The 22,254-nt window shown below is 41.4% G+C and overlaps 1 protein-coding gene across 2 annotated transcripts in view; it reads right to left on the reverse strand.

Moving 5' to 3' along the window:
- The window catches only part of LOC124798320 (H/ACA ribonucleoprotein complex subunit 4), an 87,764-nt gene that overhangs the window by 45,591 nt on the left and 19,919 nt on the right, over positions 1 to 22,254 (reverse strand). For both annotated transcript variants that reach the window (XM_047261661.1, XM_047261660.1), the window contains 3 exons: positions 21,247 to 21,382; positions 9,118 to 9,231; positions 8,819 to 8,979 (listed from right to left, as the gene is read on the reverse strand). In XM_047261661.1, the coding sequence (XP_047117617.1) occupies positions 8,819 to 8,979; positions 9,118 to 9,231; positions 21,247 to 21,382 (411 nt within the window). The remainder of the gene's footprint in view (positions 1 to 8,818; positions 8,980 to 9,117; positions 9,232 to 21,246; positions 21,383 to 22,254) is intronic.

Below are 22,254 nucleotides of genomic sequence, written 5' to 3' on the forward strand. Positions count from 1 at the left end.
TAATTAATTGAAGGAATTGAGGAATAGGAGTTTCATAAAAGATTTTAAAAATTAGCAGCCAAGATACACAGTGGGGAGACAGTTTGTGATTACTATTCAGTCACATTTGGTGTTATTATATAAATTTTGAACTACTAATTTAGCTTGAAAGTATTAAACCAAGAGGCGGCTTTATGTTCAAATGACCAGTTACTTTGGATTCTGTGTAAATTATATTTCAGGTGCCTATTATGAATTACATTAACAATTATAGCCCACTTTTCATGCACATAACACTGATTCTGGTAACTATTAGTGCCAATTGTTGGCACTCAACAACAACGGTTAATGAACGGGTCAGTAATGCATAATATTTAGATTTTATATAACCCATTTCATATTTTACTGCATTATATTGCTTAAGTAACCTGCATCACTGCAGCTCAGATTTCAATTGGATATTTGTGCTGATACTGACAGATGGATATGATTGCTTACTTTTTAAAAATGCACCTTAGTTGCAAATAACCCCAAGTAATTGAACAGGTCGCTGAACAGGTTGCAAGCAGGAATGGTCAATATTCAGGGACATGACAGGAATGATCATTCGAAGCAAAAAAGTTTAGTAAACATGTGTTCTAAAATGCACACCTCAAGAGCTCTGTTCAGTAGATCTGGCACATACTGCACTCACAATTGCTAAATTGCAAAACGTGAAACATTTTGACTCCACCATCCACTTGTTTCCAGAAGACTTTAGTGTTTATGATATATGATGCTGGTACAGTGAGGCAAGTTGTTACTGGTTGACTGCGTGAGACGTATCAACTTACATCATAGAGCACTACATGGCATAGATTCAGTACAACTGGTCTTGTGCTGAAATTAGCATGAACTGTTGGTTCTATCTGTTTAAGTTAATGTGTTCAAGGAGGTGTATTTCTTCTTTGAACCTAAATGGAGGGCAGTTTAGAATGAAATACCAAGAATATCTCTCTGCACTGAAATGATCTACACTCTTGGCATTATGGCTGAATCTTGTAGCCACCAGCATGAGAAAGCCACTTTCACTGCAAATTATCCATCATGGTGCCCTCACTGACTGGAGGATGTCACCATGGGCACCACCCTGCCACACCAACAGCTGCTTGAAGTCCCCTTGCACCAAACATGACTAACACATACTCCTCTGAGTGCAAGGGGAACTTTCAGCATCTACAGTGCACTGCTTGCACTTTAAGGGAGGGGATAGTGGGCAGGCAGATACAGGGTGTATACGGAGACAAGGAAAAAAAATTCCCGGATTTCTCCCGGATATCTCGTTTGAAAAATATGCTTTTTCCCAGGCAAAAATACACGTTTTCTGTGCTAAGTGATAGTACAGTGTGTAAACTTTTAGATGGCAGACCTTTCCCTAATCCTGAATCGGTAGAAGTCAGTAAACGTCGGGAGGCTTCGGTAGGCACGCAGTTTCGACTGCTGCCAACATTACGTAGCTGACTGTGTTGTACAAGGTAGCCATTGTCGCCTGCTTCGTTATTGTTTTGCGCTGTACTGTTCTGCGTGTTTTTATTGTGCAGTGTGCTAAACATTATCAAAATGAGTGAAGAGGCAGTTTCTGGCCCATCTCGAAAGTCACCAACAACCCCTACCGGTAGGCCTATGGTTAGAAGGAAACTAGTATTACGTAGCGATGCTCGCAAAATTATATTGCGTGTGATTGAATGCTGCGAATGGGAATATTTTAATGTACATGACGATTTCAGTTTCGTTTACGAACAACATTTAAAGCGAGTTTTACTTCCAAGCCTTTCGTCTGCTTTCGTGTAAGCATGACGCGCAATTTGTAGTGCCGGCACTGCAACTGGTAGGCGTGCCTTGTCCCCCCAACGGCTCCTCTCCCCTCCCCTCGCCAGCCAATGCTTGCTTCCTCTTCTCCCCGCACTCCCCTCACAACTCTGCCGTCTTACAGTTAACACACTGTAGGTTTTCCATAGATTTTCCCTCAGAACTGTAAAACTTATCAATCCTTTTAATGGTTAACGTTTTATACAATCGCGTAGAACTTCCCGGAAAAAAATAGAAAAGACGAGGCAGAGAAGTTTTGGGGAGACTTTTAATGGGGAAAAAAAGAAAAAGGAGAGAAGATTTGAAAAGACCTTTGATTTGCAGCAACATATACGCTGCATATTTTCGTATTACGAAAGTATAAATTCGAATTGCACCTAACACAGCGCGTTAGTTTCCGGAGCATTGAAACCAAGGTTGAGATGTCCTTTTGTAAGCAAGTCATAGCTCAAGCCACGAGATCTCGCCAGCCGATAACAGCAGCTATTCAGAGCATAGGACACGTATTATAGTCAGCCAAAAGCAAGATCACTGGTTACATAGCGCGAACATACAAGAGGAAAAGTTAACGGTTTACATTAAAGTACACAGTACCGTATCTCTACAAGAAAAACTAAGCTTTCACATATAATATTGGTCTCTAAGATTAACACTCTACAACAGAAGCTAAGCTTTCACATGTAATATTGATCTTTTTTTGCATGTGTTATACTTTAAGATACATCACACAAATGTGCCAGTAAATTTAAAATTATGACGTAAATGTCTCGTGGCTCGATATTCTTGTGAGCGGATGGTCCTCAAACTGTTCAGTTTCGAATGCTCTGTGATTGAGATATCCATCCCACTTTCGCATACGTAACATAATTCATCTTGCATAAAATGAAATTTACTTTGCAAGTAACGCTTTCTAACCACCGTTCGCAATACTATCCGGAGACTGTTAGAAATAGGTTCGATTACCAGTTGCCAGAGAGCGCCAGAAAACAGGCACTATTGTGCGTGTGCAACTGCAGTGGTGTAGGAAGCCATGTTCTTGCGTATAAAGCACCAAGAGAGCTTACATTACACCATAAAGAAACAGGGCAACAGAGGATACTCCAAAGAACATCGGAATTTCGTAAACCATACTAAAATGCATAATTCAGTTTGAAGTGCAAATTGGCTTTTTCCAGATTCACTATGAAGTAGGTCCCATCTGATATTAAGCTTTTCAGTGTGGTTTTTGGGATGTAAATTTTCTTGGAGTACGGGTACTCTACGATCTCATTTTTGGTTCTTTATTATGGCATTATGCCATACATGGCAGAAGATGATAACGTGCACTTGAAATTCAGCGAACAGTTGGAACAAGCCAATACTGTAGAATGAGACACTTCGTTTCAAATAAAATGATTGCCGCAGCGGAAAGATTAATCAAGCCAAATTTCATTAGCAAACTTGCAAAAATAACTTCAATGTTCTGCAAGGCGATTAATGCTTGACTGCTACTAACTTGGAAATAAAATAAAATCAGAAACTGAAATTAAAAATATTTTTTTGCCCTCCGTAATTATGTGAATGTATTTTAATTCACTTGATAGATCCCGGCCACAGAAATCCGTTTTGTTTTCATTTGACGGGGGAGCTGTACGCGAAGAGGAGCAGCGAAATCACTTAACGTAAACACGGGTCACGTGGAGGTTAACCCCCTCCCCACTACAACTCAGACTACTCTGTGCAAGCGCGAATCTGGCAGCTAGGGCATGCGAGAAAAATTTTTCTCGTTTGCATCTGGCTGCTTGTAGCTACTACCGATACAGCTAAAAGCCAAACTTCAAGTAGCGGGAAGCGGGAGAAGGTACTGCTTATACGCGAGTCAAATGCGCATGCGCAACAGACCGCTAGCAATTGGTCAAACGAACCTAAGGTGAACAGTTATGACGTCATGCTCTCAGCAAGCAGTTTATTGTTACGAAGAATTACAGTCTGCGCCATACAGCCTTTGACATATTTTTGCTATTTGCAGACGCTTGTGCGTGCACGGTGTTTTGTTACAAATTGCACATTTCCTTTGCCACTTAAGTTTAATTTTTTTCCCATCTCGTTTATATTTTATTGCTGCAGTACCATTCTCCAGTAGCAGGATACAATAACATTCTTTACTAGAGAATCAGTTCTGCAGTCAAAATTACAAAAATTTAACTGAAAGCTAAAACAATGAAAATTCCCGGAATTCTGAAAAATTCTGGGTTTTCCCGGTTTTCTCCCGGATGAAAAAATTCCCGGGTTTTTACAAATTTCCCGGTTGTCCCAGGTCATATACACCCTGAGATAGGTCTGTGACCTGAAGACACAACACCCTCCGCACTCCAAACCCTCACTAATTGGCTATCATATTGAATCTGAGCACCTAATTAGATCCATTCACACAACCAGTGGTTAAGATAGCATTGCCCAGTGGGCAGAACATGCACCACATTGGGCTGTTGTGTTGCCGGTGAAAGCCTTTGACTTCATGCCTCTTCAGCGTTCAGCATGAGTGCGTGTTCCTTTCTGAAGAAGGCTTTGGCTGAAAGCTCAAATGTGTAACGGTGTTCTGTTGTGCCTGTCTGCAACTCAACGTGTCTCTCTCTCTCTCTCTCTCTCTCACACACACACACACACACACACACACACACACACACACACACACTCTGCAATACAAGTGTTTCATTTCTTTTATTCATGAAGCCTCTTCAATGGCCCGTAATATTTGTTTTAAGTATCTATATTGAGAAGGAAAGTTGCTATTCACCTTACAGCAGAGATGCTGAGTCACTGATAATCACAACAAAAAGACTATCACAAATAAAGCTTTCAGACATTAAGGCCTTTGTCAACAATAGACGACAAAAACAAACACACACACACACAAACTGCAGTCTCAGTCAACTGAAACCAAACTGCCACACATATTGTTACATTCCATCTTGGATTTTCCATTGTTGGTTTTTCTGTATATAATGCATTCCATAGCAGTTACAAATATATTACTACATTATGTTCCCTCTTGTTTGTCATGTTAGAAACAACTTTTCCAGCCGAACTTATATGATTAGAATTATATATTAATACCTTCACCTGCTGACGGGGACAGGTGAAAATGATGTGCCCTGACCAGGACTCGAACCTGGGATCTCCTGCTTACATGGCAGATGCTCTCATCCATCTGAGCCACAGAGGGCACAGAGGATAGCGCAACTGCAGGGACTATCTTGCGCACGCCTCCCGTGAGACCCACATTCTCACTTATATGACCATACACTACATTCGTAGTGTCCCTACTCTACTAATTTATATGACGTTAAATTATCATTTGGTCTTTCTTACTTTTCTGATGATGTTAATCCAGAGTGTTTCATTCTGGAGATGTATTCACTCAATCCACACACTCCAAATGGCTATTTTTTCAGTGGGTTCTTAACCACTTTTATTTCAACACTTTACCACTTCATTTCAGCAACTTATCATTGTGTACTGAATGTGTGTGTTTACAGTGCGTAGAGTTACCAACTGCCATTGTGTGTTTATCCTTCATCTTTTATTTTTATTCTGGTATCTAGGTGTAGTTCAATATTTGTTCATTTACTCTGTGTGTGTGTGTGTGTGTGTGTGTGTGTGTGTGTGTGTGTGTGTGAGTGAGTGAGTGAGAGAGAGAGAGAGAGAGAGAGAGGTGGATAAACGGATTGGCTTTTTTTAACTTTTTTAACCTCGTGTAACTTGCACTGCAAAACTTATTCTAACATGAAAAACAAGAGAATAGCAAGACAAAATACAATGTAGCGTTTGTAACTAGTGAATAATACATTTATTATATACACATTACAGGACACTGCATATGCTTCACAAATACAAGAAGTGATACACATGTGGCAAAGAACATACTGCCTTTCATTTAGCTGGAAATGATGGCATACATATTCATGAATATTATTAAGCAACTAAGAAATCATGTAAATGGGATGAAATGACAAAGTTAATATGTATTAACATGGCTAAATTGTTTGTGGTAATTTCTTATTGGCAATTTCAGGAGGTTTACTACCATCAAAACTTTCTAAATGTGATAATGGAATGTCCTTGGCAGAATATATATGATGGCAGGACTGATGGTAATAGTTGAGGTGCTGAGGCATTGACAGACACAAACAACAAAGAGCATTCTGGTTTTCAGGCAAATATTTCTTCTTCTTGCCAAGTGATAATAGTAACACAAACAGTTGCTAGCCAGTATAAATGGTGCCACCTTGGATGTGATTATTGGCTGTGTATGGTGTGTGTGCTTTTTATTATACCCTTTTAATATTTGGCTTGATGGTGAATCTAGCGTGCATATCACATATTCTCAACCAAAACAAATAAGTATTTATTATGGATAAATGTTTATACTGCTTTGCCAGACCCAATTTTCAAATTCACTTGAAAATGACCTGGATGTGAAGGCTGAAAACAGTCATGAACATAAGTAAATATCATATTAGCAAAAGGAGTGGCAATTAATTACTCAATTAATAAATTAATTAATTTTACTTCACGTCAAGAGCACAATATGACATGTCCAGAAGCCAAGTGTCATTCCCCTGAGGATCGTATTTACTTTTATTTTTTCTATGTATCAAATTTACTTCTCTACCTATTAAAAAACCAGCCTCCTGCAACACAGGAAAGGATAGATTTGTAAATGTACGAGGAATAAATGGAATGGTTTCATTTATAAATTACATGATACATTTGCAATCTTTTTTTTATTAACAGCCAGATTTCCAAAATAACAAATTGAAGTAACGAACCACTGAGTAGGCAGATCTCCCAACTTATTTTTTTAAACAACTTATTAACACTTTTCCCCCAAATGCACAGAGGGTAAAATTAGTCTCCAATGTAATGCATTATTGTTCCAAAAGTAGTTTTATGTTACACACAGCATAGAAAACCAGTGTTTTCTTTCTTTTTCAATATTTTTAATCTGGAACCAGCATTTTAATAAAAATGACATTAATTTTTTAGTTGTTGTCTGAATACTATTAACTTTTTGGTTAAAGGCAAAATCTAGGTATCCAGATGCACATTTTCTTTTCTATTTCTGAATTTCAATAATGACAGAAAAGTTTTATCTGTCCTGCTTGGTTTCTATGGCATTCTTATGTTTTTACAGAGGTTCTGCTGCGTGTGAGCACTTATAACAGATTAAGTAGTACACTACCTGTTTCTTTAACAGATATACGCACAATGTATAACATACACTACTGGAGATTAAAATTGCTACACCAAGAAGAAATGCAGACGATAATGGGTATTCATTGGATAAATATATTATACTAGAACTGATATGTGATTACATTTTCATGCAATTTGGATGCATAGATCCTGAGAAATCAATACCCAGAACAACCATTTCTGGCCGTAATAATGGCCTCGATACATCTGGGCATTGAGTCAAACAGAGCTTGGATGGAGTGTACAGGTACAGCTGCCCATGCAGCTTCAACACGATTCCACAGTTCATCAAAAGTAGTGACTGGCGTATTGTGACGAGCCAGTTGCTCGGCTACCATTGACCAGACATTTTCAACTGGTGAGAGATCTGGAGAATGTGCTGGACAGGGCAGCAGTCTGACATTTTCTGTATCCAGAAAGGCCCGTACAGGACTTGCAACATGCGGTCATGCATTATCCTGCTAAAATGTAGGGTTTCGCAGGGATCGAATGAAGGGTAGAGCCACAGGTCCTAACACATCTGAAATGTAACGTCCACTGTTGAAAGTGCCGTCAATCCGAACAAGAGGTGACCGAGACGTGTAACCAATGGTAACCCATACCATCACGCCAGGTGATACGCCAGTATGGCGATGACGAATACACACTTCCAATGTGCGTTAACCGCGATGATGCCAAACACGGATGCAACCATCATGATGCTGTAAACAGAACCTGGATTCATCCAAAAAAAATGATGTTTTGTCATTCGCGCACCCAGGTTCGTCGTTGAGTACACCATCGCAGGCGCTCCGGTCTGTGATGCAGCGTCAAGGTAAACCACACCTATGGTCTCCGAGCTGATAGTCCATGCTGCTGCAAATGTCGTCGAACTGTTCGTGCAGATGGTGGTTGTCTTGAAAATGTTCCCATCTGTCGACTCGGGGATCAAGACGTGGCTGCATGATCCGTTACGGCCATGCGGATAAGATGCCTGTCATCTCGACTGCTAGTGATACAAGGCCATTGGGATTCAGCACGGCATTCTGTATTACCCTCCTGAACCCACCGATTCCATATTCTGCTAACAGTCATTGGAACTCGACCAACACGAACAGCAATGTCGCGATACGATAAACCGCAATCGCGAAAGGCTACAATCCGACCTTTATCAAAGTCGCAAACGTGATGGTACGCCATTCTCCTCCTTACACAAGGCATCACAACAACGTTTCACCAGGCAACGCCGGTCGACTGCTGTTTGTGTATGAGAAATCGGTTGGAAACTTTCCTCATGTCAGCACGTTGTAGGTGTCGCCACCGGCGCCAACCTTGAGTGAATGCTCTGAAAAGCTGATCATTTGCATATCACAGTATCTTCTTCCTGTCGGTTAAATTTCGCATCTGTAGCACGTTATCTTCATGGTGTAGCAATTTTAATACCAGTGGTGTAGCAGCAAAGACACACACAAACATTTATTTCGAAGTAATTCTTAGTTTTGTGTTTTTTATGTGTGTATCATTACACCTATGTCTGTTAATAATGTCTGTATATATCCTTTTCATAGGTATGCAGTGAGCAAAACAGAAGAATTACGGAATGAATGATGCTTCTGAATGGATCACAAATACAACAAACAACATGTAACTACATTGGTTTGGGAGGGCTTTATATTTTTCATTAATTTATGACCTCTTCAAAATGTATTTAGACCTGCTTGCCAACATATCAAATTTATTGCAAACCACAAACAAAAAAACATAGGCCACTTACTGCACTGTCCTTCATAATTATCCTCTTATGTGACGTCAGAAGTTCTTCTAGTGGTCGAACAACTCTACGTAAATATGATTCATCTTTATGGTTCTCATACAACCACTGTGCATCCATGACGTCATGAAGAGTAACCATTCCCTTTTTCTCACTCTGAATTCCTATAACAAATTTACGATATACTTAAATATAAAGTTCCCTCCTTTGTAAACAAACTGGTAAATGTTACTTTCAAAAATAAGAATCTGATGTCACAGGAAAAAAAGAAATTACAGGTAAGTTAAAATTCTATTTCTTACCTGATCTGTTTCTCCTCAGTTCCAACATTTGGCCACCCACCCCCAACATCAGCCCTAGGTGAACACACAATGTACGGACGTATGTTCCAGCCTCACAACTGACCCAGAAAATTCCTGAAATAGCAAACAGAAGGTCAAATTTAGAAATATTTACACTTTAGAGCCCAAAAGTAGCTACAAGAACAGAAACTCTTGTGTCCCTTGGAATTCTGAATGAAAAAGTAGCTCTGTTGCTATGGTGCAGTTTTGTTCATTATATTATAAGGCACATCTCATGGAAGCATAATACAGTTGTTTCGATGGAATTTCTGAAGCCAGGATGAATTAAAAACAAACAGGTGACAAATGTATTTTAGATATGTTGCAGACCATATCTACAAACAATAACTGAAGCTAAGTGCAATCCAATTGTCCAACAAGGGACACACATATCACTATCACCTTGCTCAGAGCTGATGCTAAAGACCTGTTATCAAAAACACTGTCATCAGGAAGATTTTAATTCCAGATCACACTGCCAAACTCACTTTTATTACTTGATACACTCAGATTTATTTTAAACATTCTTTCACAAAAAAAGAGACTTTTTAAGCACCGTAACACACAACTTGGATACTATGAAGTTTTAAAAGAACTTCGCTAGAAATCTGAACCTAAAACTTTGAAAACCTAATTGTTTTGCATACACAAAACGATGTTGGGGTATGGGTTGAGGTAACGGTTTACAAGAAATCTTCAACCTTCAGTTTTTTAAACTCTTCAAATGAGCAAAAATACATTTCAAGTTCTAAAAGCCTTAGAGTGAGAATACAAAGAAAGAATCCTGAATCCCCATGTGGAACATTGCAGTTCTGCTCACATGAAGGTGCACTCAGATGAGACTGGCTGCCAGTCCACGCAGCAGAATCAGTACAAGTAGCATGCCACACATAACTTGGCTGGTCTGCTATCTTTCTCAGAAGACTGAACTGTGTATATTTTCGTTCATGATCTTAATTATTGTAGTATTTCAATACCATATTTTAAACTATAAGGTGCACTTTTTTCTTAAAAAAATTGCCTCCAAAATTCAGGTATGTCTTATACTCGAAATTAACATAAAAATCTTGTGTGTTTCTTTTACAATTTCCGCCAGTCTTAAAAGTGCCACAGGAAACCTATCTCTGTCTGGTAACATTGGATTCAACAGGCAGCAGCAGTGCACCAATACAACAAACATGAGTTTGCGTGCTAAGACTGTCTTTCTTCCGCCCCATCATCACAAACCCAGAACACTGTGTGCTCTATGATGCATCATTGCAGTCCATGGTTCCATGAACTTTAATTGAAAGCTATTTGTTATCAACAACAGTACAATATTTTTGTTAGTAGCTACAGAAAAAATTAAAAGGTATTCACAAGATGCAGGCTATAAATTGAAAGTAATAGCATATTCAGAATAACATGGAAGCAGAGTAGGTGAGTGACATTTTGGCCCTCCACCAACAGATTAGTAAAGAAGAAATGAAAAAAATGAGGAAGACTAAATGTGCAAGTAAAGGACTGAGTGAAAAATGGACAAAACTAGAAGATGACGTGTTAAGACGGATTAAATGACACCGTCAAAATGGTATTGGAATTAAAACAAAGATAAATTCAAACACATGCTCGGAAGCTAGCACTACGTGGAACTTAGTCTAGACTAAGGGTGGAGTTGGTTGGTGCTAGGTTTATTTAGTGTTATGGACTTAGCATGTGAACCAAAACCAAAATATCTCAGAAAATGTCACAATATTATGAAAAGAAGACACTAACTTTCCGTCGCTTTATTATTCAACATTGAAAGAAAACCAGTGTGGAAGTAGGCCAAATAGTGAATAGGGACAAAGCCCCTCCGACATTTGATGTGGTGGGTAACAGAACTGTTGCCATGAAAGGTGTTAAAACTGTAACTATAAAAACAAGTGGACAAGAAAAAGTGCACTACACTGTTGTCCTTTCATGTAGTGCTGATGGTACTAAATCCAATAACTGTTTTCAAAGGCAAAACAATGCCGAAACCTTCTGAAATACCACCAGGTGGTGGTGTTCACGTACATTACAAGGGTGGAATGGACGAAGCTGGTATAAAATTTTGGATTAACCGTGTGTGGGAGGGAAAGCCCAATTTAGTAGTCATTTGAAAAACTTTGTGAAAGAGAAACTGAGACAGGGAAATTAAGAGCTTGCTGTTGTTCCAGGAGGACTTGCTTCTTCATAACTGCAACCTCTTGATGTCTTAATAAAGAAACCATTTAAAGTGAATAAGAAAGAGGAATGGAACAAATGGATGAAACCCAACATAAATTCATGCCAAAGGTAGCTTTAAAGTGACCTACCATCAAACAAGTGTGTCAGTGGATAAAACAGTCTTGGTCTAGAGTGAGAGAAGACATTATTGTTACATCTTTCAAGAAGTGTGGCTTATGTAACATTCTCAATGGCAGTGAAGGCCATCTTAAATATGTGAAGACAATAATGATGCCAATGGAGGAGGAGGAGGGGGAGGAGGAAGAAAAAGAAGAAGAATGTTCAGATCACAATTTTCAGGAATTTTAAAGGTCAGTTTGGTTGCATGAAGTAAGAATCTCCTTTAGTCTGGCTTTGCAATCTAATAATAAAAATGGTAAGATTTCTTTTTAAAAAATAATAAAGCTTAAAAATTAAGGTGCATCTTGTAGTCCGTGGTGTCTTATAGTCGATAAAATATGATAACCTACCATACAAAACAGCATAAGTTTGCAGTGAAAACAACGAACTTACATTTGATGGTAGTTAGGTCATACCCTGCAGCTTACAAAACGAGGCAAAATCTTGAATTTTTCTTTAAACTTGGCAGGAGACATCTCAAATCAGAGAAAATTGACTGTATGTAGTGCACTCACTTCTGCCTGTGTGCCCCACAATAGTGACAGTAAATTATTCCTAAAGTCCATCACATATCATAAAGTTCAAAACACTTGAAACTACTTTTTGGCACATGGTGGCATGTAAAAATGGAGTATTTTGTCATATGGTCAATACGTGAAGTTTTGTTAAATATTGGATTACAGAAGTTAACTATACATTTTTCTATGGAAAATTTAATTTTTAGGGGCCATCAATAGTTGGAGAAAGGAAAATTTAGATGGGTTTGCAACAACGTAACAAATTTATTTCTATACCGCAATTGTGCTTTTCACAAGCTATTAGCGTATCTTGTCCTTAGCTGCCTTCTAACAACAGACGTGTTTCAGGATTCCCTCCCAATTGCAACTGCAACTGTGGGTGTAAACTAGGTGCATAAGAGAGTATTTCTCACAATTTATTTTGAATATGCTTCCCCTATGTCATGTCCAAGGAAGGGAGAGTCCTGGGATCTTATCTCTCTGCAGTGAAATGGTCTATGCTCTCTCGCAAGATGGTAGGATCTTGCAGCCACCAGCATGAAAAAGTTGATCTCTTTTCACTGCAAATTATTGATCGTGGCACACTCACCCTCACTGACTGGAGGATGTCCCCAAGGGCACCACTCTGCTACAAACACACATGCTCAAAGTCCCCTTGCACCAAACATGACTAACTCTTCCTCCTCCAATTTCATGAGGAGTTTTCAGCTCTGGCACCTACAGTGCACTCCTTGCAATGTTAAGGGAGGGGGTGGTGGGCAGGTAGATATGACTGCGACCTGAAGAACACCCTCCCCACATGCTAACCCACAAATAACAGGCTATCATGTTAGAATTTGGCCACCTAATTTGATCTACTCACACGAGTGGTTAAGATTGGGTTGCCCAGTGGCTGGAACATGCACCACATTGAGCAACCTTCCCTGCTTGGCCTGTATTATTGTATAATTTTGAGAGACTGGAAGTCAAACCCAAATGTTGGGATCAAATGAAAATTAGTCAAAATGTGTGCGTAAAAGTAAGTCTGGAAAAAGTAAAGTAAGCAAGCAACCATAGCCTGGTTGTCAACAAGGAAGCAGTCTAACGGACGAAGTTAGAGAAAAGGAACATTCGGCAAGCAGGCTTGCAGTACATGAGAGGAAGGCATACTGCTATGGCTCAGGGGGCACCATGCTTGCCACAACACATACACAGTCACAAGAAATTGAGAGGTCCATGGAGGAGGGCATGGGGGGAGAGGGCATGTTTTGCCAGTGCAAGCCTTTCAACGTGATGCTCCTTCAGCATCTTGCACAAAAAACTGCACAATTCATTTTATCAAGCAATTCCTTATTTGGTCACACACACACACACACACACACACACACACACACACACACACACACACACACACACACACAACTTAACTGATCTTTCCCATCACATTACACAAATGATCTCGTTGACACAAAATATAATTTTTTACTTGTGCATTATGGTGTGTTGCACACCAACAGGCCACATACATAGAATAATCAGCAAATATGAGGTAAAACCTCAATATATGACAGTCAATGACAGCATTGCCCAAGAAGTTAAATGCCTATTGGCATTCCTACAAGAACTTCTTAAGGAATGTGATGTGTTGCGGTGCTTCCATTTCTGTGGCTCTCTTGGTCACTGTACACATATTGTCACTAACACAGCAGAAATTCTGGAGTACTTCTTCACTGTGAGTCCAGATCATGAAGATGTCATCAATAAATCTGTACCAAACTTTGGGTTGGCAGGCCTGGGTAACCAAGAAGGCTTCCTCTAAGCGACCCATGAATAGGTTGGCGTACGAGGGGGACATCCTGGTACCCATGGCTGTTCCCTTTAATTGTTGGTATGTCTGGTCTTCAAAAGTGAAGAAGTTGTGGGTCAGGATGAAGCTGGCTAAGGTAATGAGGAAAGAGGTTTTAGGTAGGGTGGCAGGTGATCGGCGTGAAAGGAAGTGCTCCATCGCATCGAGGCCCTGGACGTGCGGAATATTTGTGTATAAGTAAGTGGCATCAATGGTTACAAGGATGGTTTCCGGAGGTAACGGATTGGGTAAGGATTCCAGGCATTCGAGAAAGTGGTTGGTGTCTTTGATGAAGGATGGTAGACTGCATGTAATGGGTTGAAGGTGTTGATCTACGTAGGCAGAGATACGTTCTGTGGGGGCTTGGTAACCAGCTACAATGGGGTGGCCGGGATGATTGGGTTTGTGAATTTTAGGAAGAAGGTAAAAGGCAGGGGTGTGGGGTGTCGGTGGGGTCAGGAGGTTGATGGAGTCAGGTGAAAGGTTTTGTAGGGGGCCTAAGGTTCTGAGGATTCCTTGAAGCTCCGCCTGGACCTCAGGAATGGGATTACCTTGGCAAACTTTGTATGTGGTGTCGTCTGAAAGCTGGCGCAGTCCCTCAGCCACATACTCCCGACGATCAAGTACCACGGTCGTGGAACCCTTGTCTGCCGGAAGAATGACGATGGACCGGTCAGCCTTCAGATCACAGATAGCCTGGGCTTCAGCAGTGGTGATGTTGGGAGTAGGATTAAGGTTTTTTAAGAAGGATTGAGAGGCAAGGCTGGAAGTCAGAAATTCCTGGAAGGTTTGGAGAGGGTGATTTTGAGGACGAGGAGGTGGGTCCCGCTGTGACGGAGGACGGAACTGTTCCAGGCAGGGTTCGATTTTGATAGTGTCTTGGGGAGTTGGATCTCCCCGTTATCCTCCAGGCCTCAATCTCCGCTAATTTCAAGTTGCCGCCACTCATACCTCACCTGTTATTCAACAACATCTTTGCCTCTGCGCTTCCGCCTCGACTGACATCTCTGCCCAAACTCTTTGCCTCTGTATATGTCTGCTTGTGTCTGTATATGTGTGGATGGATATGTGTGTGTGTGTGTGTGTGTGTGTGTGTGTGTGTGTGTGTGTGTGCGCGCGCGAGTGTATACCCGTCCTTTTTTCCCCCTAAGGTAAGTCTTTCCGCTCCCGGGATTGGAATGACTCCTTACCCTCTCCCTTAAAACCCAAATCCTTTCATCTTTCCCTCTCCTTCCCTCTTTCCTGACGAGGCAACCGTTGGTTGCCAAAGCTAGAATTTTGTGTGTATGTTTGTGCTTGTTTGTGTGTCTATCGACGTGCCAGCGCTTTCGTTTGGTAAGTCACATCATCTTTGTTTTTAGATATATTTTTTCCCACGTGGAATGTTTCCCTCTATTATATTCATATCATTAACTGGAACCCAACAATTACGTTTGTTATTGTCACTGTTGCATTTCGAAATCTTTTCTGTCGTCTTATTTTCTCTTTTTGTTTTTGCCAGTAGTTTCACTTTGTATTCACCTTCTCCTTTTTACCGTAATCTACTATACAATTTTATCCCACCTATATATACTCAATAATACGTCACCCACTTCCAAACCATAACCAAAAAAAAATTTGTTTTTCCGCTTTCAACACTACCGCTGCTATAAAATCCACCGTTTCTAGTCCACAAACAGTTCCTTTCACCTATTAAACAACCATTTCGTCTAGTTCTGATAACTTTCGCTTTATTTCCATTTCCGTTTTTCGCACATCACTGATAATTTTTAGCCGCTTCCCACAGGTTTTAATGTCATTATTTCTTCGCCAGACAATTATTAGTCCCATTTTCATAATCTGCCACCACAAAACCACTCCTTTTAATACATTTACACGTAGTTTTTTCCAAATTTTCCCAAATTTCTCCATCCTTTAACGTGTTTTGGCGGCAACACAACCACCTAACCTTTGTGCACATCGTTGTCTACCAACCCAAGTTCACCACAGGATCAACATAGCCCAGCTTTAACCAACACTTTTCCGCCTTTTTTCACAACAGATCTCCAGTTACTTTCTCCAGTTATTTTCATTTTCATGTCAACCTCATGTTACACTTTCCACCTTCTAATACCATGTCATCCTTACAACACCCCCACAACGACCCCATTAAGTTTTATTTACATTCCCTCCGCAAACATGCCTTCACCCTAGCTAGATTACGCTCACATATTTTATTTTCCCAGGCTTGTCTGACATTTGGCATAACCCCCAAAGGCATCACACTTAGTTCCCATCTCTGGCTGCAACCCTTCTTTCCATCAGTCCCTATACCAGTTCCAAACTGAACAATCCATTGTCCTCACCCACCTAATCCTTCACCTACACATCAACTCAGCCAATGAACGCACCCGTCAACTCCTATCCTTAATGAAAGTCCTCAATCTTTCCTCTCCCACATCCACACCGGCTGTTCAGAGCATCCTCCTACATGCCAACCGCAAATTAGAACAGGATGCCACCCTTCACCTCAAAAAACTATCCAATCTCCTGGTTTCCCACCTCCGGAAAGGCAACTCACTCACCCTTCACAACCTTTCCAGCAAACCTCAACCTCCTCTCATTGCACACAAACCCAGTCTCTCCCATCTACTCAGTCTCCCACTTCCAGCTCCACTCCCTCCAAAACCTCAAAATTATAATCAACACAATCCGGTACCACAACACACTAATTCAGTAGTTAACCTTTCCTCAAAAACCTCTCTCCCAATCCGAAACCTCTGTCCTATCCAAAGGCCTCACCTTCAGCCCCACTCCCAGATTCAACCAAACAGCCCTCGTCAAAGATTTACTGTCCTACACTCGTACTCTCTGCTGGAAGTATCACTTTGCCACGAAGAAAAATGATCCTAATCCTACCCCTAATGATCCAACTCCCCAAGACACTATCCAAATCGAACCCTGCCTGGAACAGTTCCATCCTCCATCACAGCGGGACCCACCTCCTCTTCCTCACAATCACCTTCTCCAAACCTTCCAGGAATTTCTGACTTCCAGCCTTGCCTCTCAATCCTTCTTAAAAAACCTTAATCCTACTCCCAACATCACCACTGCTGAAGCCCAGGCTATCCGTGATCTGAAGGCTGACCGGTCCATCGTCATTCTTCCTGCGGACAAGGGTTCCACGACCATGGTACTTGATCGTCGGGAGTATGTGGCTGAGGGACTGCGCCAGCTTTCAGACAACACCACATACAAAGTTTGCCAAGGTAACCCCATTCCTGATGTCCAGGTGGAGCGTCAAGGAATCCTCCGAACCTTAGGCCCCCTACAAAACCTTTCACCTGACTCCATCAACCTCCTGACCCCACCGACACCCCGCACCCCTACCTTCTACCTTCTTCCTAAAATTCACAAACCCAATCATCCCGGCCGCCCCATTGTAGCTGGTTACCAATGGCCAGCTTCACACGTCCGTCCACATCAAACCCACCAACAAGCAACAGTACCTCCATTACGACAGCTGCCACCCATTTCACATCAAACAGTCCCTTCCGTACAGCCTAGGTCTTCGTGGCAAACGAATCTGCTCCAGTCCAGAATCCCTGAACCATTACACCAACAACCTGACAACAGCCTTTGCACCCCGCAACTACCCTCCCGACCTGGTACAGAAGCAAATAACCAGAGCCACTTCCTCATCCTCTCAAACCCAGAACCTCCCACAGAAGAACCACAAAAGTGCCCCACTTGTGACAGGATACTTTCCGGGACTGGATCAGACTCTGAATGTGGCTCTCCAGCAGGGATACGACTTCCTCAAATCCTGCCCTGAAATGAGATCCATCCTTCATGAGATCCTCCCCACTCCACCAAGAGTGTCTTTCCGCCGTCCACCTAACCTTCGTAACCTCTTAGTTCATCCCTATGAAATCCCCTACCACCTTCCCTACCCTCTGGCTCCTACCCTTGTAACCGCCCCCGGTGTAAAACCTATCCCATGCACCCTTCCATCACCACCTACTCCAGTCCTGTAACCCGGAAGGTATACACGATCAAAGGCAAAGCCACATGTGAAAGCACCCAAGTGATCTACCAACTGACCTGCCTACACTGTCACGCATTCTATGTGGGAATGACCAGCAACAAACTGTCCATTCGCATGAATGGACACAGGCAGACAGTGTTTGTTGGTAATGAGGATCACCCTGTGGCTAAACATGCCTCGGTGCACGGCCAGCACATCTTGGCACAGTGTTACACCGTCCGGGTTATCTGGATACTTCCCACTAACACCAACCTATCCGAACTCCGGAGATGGGAACTTGCTCTTCAATATATCCTCTCTTCCCATTATCCTCCAGGCCTCAATCTCCGCTAATTTCAATTTGCCGCCACTCATACCTCACCTGTCATTCAACAACATCTTTGCCTCTGCACTTCCGCCTCGACTGACATCTCTGCCCTAAACTCTTTGCCTTTACAAATGTCTGCTTGTGTCTGTGTATGTGCGGATGGATGTGTGTGTGCGTGTGCGTGTGCGCGCACGCACGCGAGGCAAAGAGTTTGGGCAAACCCTTTGTCTTTAAATATATCTGCTTGTGTGTGTGTGTGTGTGTGTGTGTGTGTGTGTGGCGCGCGCGCGCGCGAGAGAGTGTATACCTGTCCTTTTTTCCCCCTAAGGTAAGTCTTTCCGCTCCCGGGATTGGAATGACTCCTTACCCTCCCCCATAAAACCCACATCCTTTCGTCTTTCCCTCTCCTTCCCTCTTTCCTGATGAGGCAACAGTTTGTTGCGAAAGCTTGAATTTTGTGTGTATGTTTGTGTTTGTGTGTCTATCAACAAGCCAGCGCTTTCGTTTGGTAAGTCACATCACCTTTGTTTTTAGATATATTTTTCCCCACGTGGAATGTTTCCCTCTATTATACAAGGCTATTACAAATGATTGAAGCAATTTATATAAATTCACTGTAGCTCCATTCATTGACATATGGTCACGACACACTACAGATACCTAGAAAAACTCATAAAGTTTTGTTCGGCTGAAGCCGCACTTCAGGTTTCTGCTGCCAGAGCGCTCGAGAGCGCAGTGAGACAAAATGGCGACAGGAGCCGAGAAAGCGTATGTCGTGCTTGGAATGCACTCAAATCAGTCAGTCATAACAGTGCAACGACACTTCAGGACAAAGTTCAGCAAAGATCCACCAACTGCTAACTCCATTCGGCAATGGTACGCGCAGTTTAAAGCTTCTGGATGCCTCTGTAAGGGGAAATCAACAGGTCGGCTTGCAGTGAGCGAAGAAACGGTTGAACGCGTGCGGGTAAGTTTCACGCGTAGCATGTGGAAGTCGACAAATAAGCAAGCAGGGAGCTAAACATACCATAGCCGACTGTTTGGAAAATCTTACGGAAAAGGCTAAAGCAGAAGCCTTACCGTTTACAATTGCTACAAGCCCTGACACCCGATGACAAAGTCAAACGCTTTGAATTTTCGGCGCGGTTGCAACAGCTCATGGAAGAGGATGCGTTCAGTGCGAAACTTGTTTTCAGTGATGAAGCAACATTTTTTTCTTAATGGTGAAGTGAACAGACACAATGTGCGAATCTGGGCGGTAGAGAATCCTCACGCATTCATGCAGCAAATTCGCAATTCACCAAAAGTTAACATGTTTTGTGCAATCTCACAGTTTAAAGTTTACAGCCCCTTTTTCTTCTGCGAAAAAAACGTTACAGGACACATGTATCTGGACATGCTGGAAAATTGGCTCATGCCACAACTGGAGACCGACAGCGCCGACGTCATCTTTCAACAGGATGGTGCTCCACCGCACTTCCATCATGATGTTCGGCATTTCTTAAACAGGAGATTGGAAAACCGATGGATCGGTCGTGGTGGAGATCGTGATCAGCAATTCATGTCATGGCTTCCACACTCTCCTGACTTAACCCCATGCGATTTCTTTTGTGGGGTTATGTGAAAGATTCAGTGTTTAAACCTCCTCTACCAAGAAACGTGCCAGAACTGCGAGCTCGCATCAACGATGCTTTCGAACTCATTGATGGGGACATGCTGCGCCGAGTGTGGCAGGAACTTGATTATCGGCTTGATGTCTGCCAAATCACTAAAGGGGCACATATCGAACATTTGTGAATGCCTAAAAAAACTTTTTGAGTTTTTGTATGTGTGTGCAAAGCACTGTGAAAATATCTCAAATAATAAAGTTATTGTAGAGCTGTGAAATCGCTTTAATCATTTGTAATAACTCTGTATATATTATTAGGCCTGTGAAAGGAGTTCTCTGCACCACAACACCCACAAATGCATGCCACATGTACGTCACTATAATAGTAGCAAATTCCCGCATGCAGTGCACCAAGGTGCTGAAGGATTCACCTCAGATGCTCAAACATTACCACAGCTCATGGCAGCAGCCTGCAGCCTGTCAGCCATGGCCAATACAGCATCCAGCATTTTACGGGTAGTGGCCAATTCTCCTTGTATGCATACACAACAGGCAAGGACCATAGAACTTCCCAAGAAATCACTGGATTCAATCTAATTTGTTCTGCGATGCTGCTTTTGGTTTGTACTACACTCCAAAGAAAGCTCACACAATCCCAACACACTACTGTTCACACTAAAACTTTTTCTCAATTAGTGCACACTAGTGAGGACAGTAAAAACACATGACAAATTTCATTTCTTTGCAGAAGTATGTGAGAACAAACATGAAACTAAACCTTGTACAGAAATAGAACTACTTCTGTTCCTGGCATGCCCATTTGGTTTCTCAGTGATGGCTACATGTAAAATGTACTGAATATAGTTTGACATGCCATCACTTTCTCCAGTGCGAGTAACATTTTCAACAGCTAAAATGCCTCTGCGAACTGTTACTGTTCCTTATATCCTCACAATTACTGCAGAATCATCATTCTAAAGTATCTGAATGAGAGAAGCAGGATGACCAAATGCCACACTTCTTTTAATGTGAAAAGCGCTACATGTGGAGGGTTTTCACAACACTGCAGTTATTTCCAGCACCAGCTGTGTTACCAATATATACCAAAGTCAGTAGACAACACAGAAAAATGTACTGTTTACATAAGCCTAAAGCCATGCAGACCTAAGTCAAACAGCAAAATCATTAACGAAGTAAAGAACAAACTCCCAAATAAAGAGTAACTAAAGAATACACTACTACAGAGTAACTCTGTCCCAACAAGAAGCATACCAAACTGAAATGCATTCTATAATAATGACACTCACTAAACAAGTAACAACCAAGCACAAAATTAAGTTGCTTTCATTTCACTCCAAGATACACTGACACCCTCTTTACAAATTATCTATGCTGCCACCTCCAAACTACCACCTGAATCACTACTTCCATGACAATTCTTTCTGAATGACATACCCATATTGCTTTCTTCATCGTACTCCAGAAGTTTACTATCATATATTGTTCTGACCCTCAATTGTCTTTTCACTGCAGATATCAATGGGGGTCTCTGGAATAATGCACCACGAAGTTTCTCCAACGTCTGGCTGACCTGTAAAAATTGATAGTTTTGTAGTACCAAATGGAAAAAAATATGATCAACTAACTATTTCACCGTATAACCAAAAAAATTAAGATATGCTGTTTCATTCCCTCACAAAATGTGAGGTGACAATGCTTATGTGGATTTTTATTAATGCAGAACTTCAGAACCACAATCTACAGCATGAACTTCAGAATTTGCTTATATCCAACAAGTAAAAAATTGCTCTCTTTTAGACACACAAAAACAAAATAAATTTAGCCATTTTCTCATAAATTACTGAAAATTGTTAAAAGTAACAAAAAATGAAACACAATCAACAGCAACAACAATACTGTAAGTCAGACTGTTCCAGCTTGCTTGCATGCAGCATGCACAAGGCTGGGTCCCAAGCCTTATTTAGCTGGAAAGTAATGTGTTTACAAGATAATAATGAAGTCTGATCTCTATTGTTTAATAAGCGACTACCTCAGATTATTTATCCTATTATTATGACCCAGTGCGCTGTCATAATTCACAGTGTGTCACTTAAACTGACAGTGCTTGCAAGACTTGTTGTTGGTTGTCCTTTACATATGTGGCACTTACCCTCTGTACTATTTGGGTAGTCTGGGCTATGTATATTTTCCCAATCTGGCACAGGACACTGCAAATTCCTGACTTCCAGAGTCCTATATCGCCCTTAATCGAAATCACCAATGCTTTCATTTTACATTGTGGCAAAACATGCACTTCACGTATTTCCAATGTAGTCTTACAGTTTTCACCAATGTATTCGCAACGTAAGTCTGCCTCCAGAGCTAAGTGGTCAGCGTAGATGGCTGCCATGAAAAGGACCCAGATTTGGCTCCCAGTATTGCCAAGGATTTTTTCTTGTTAGG

Source organism: Schistocerca piceifrons, chromosome 5, assembly GCF_021461385.2.
Source record: "Schistocerca piceifrons isolate TAMUIC-IGC-003096 chromosome 5, iqSchPice1.1, whole genome shotgun sequence".
NCBI classification, from domain to species: Eukaryota; Metazoa; Arthropoda; class Insecta; order Orthoptera; family Acrididae; genus Schistocerca; species Schistocerca piceifrons.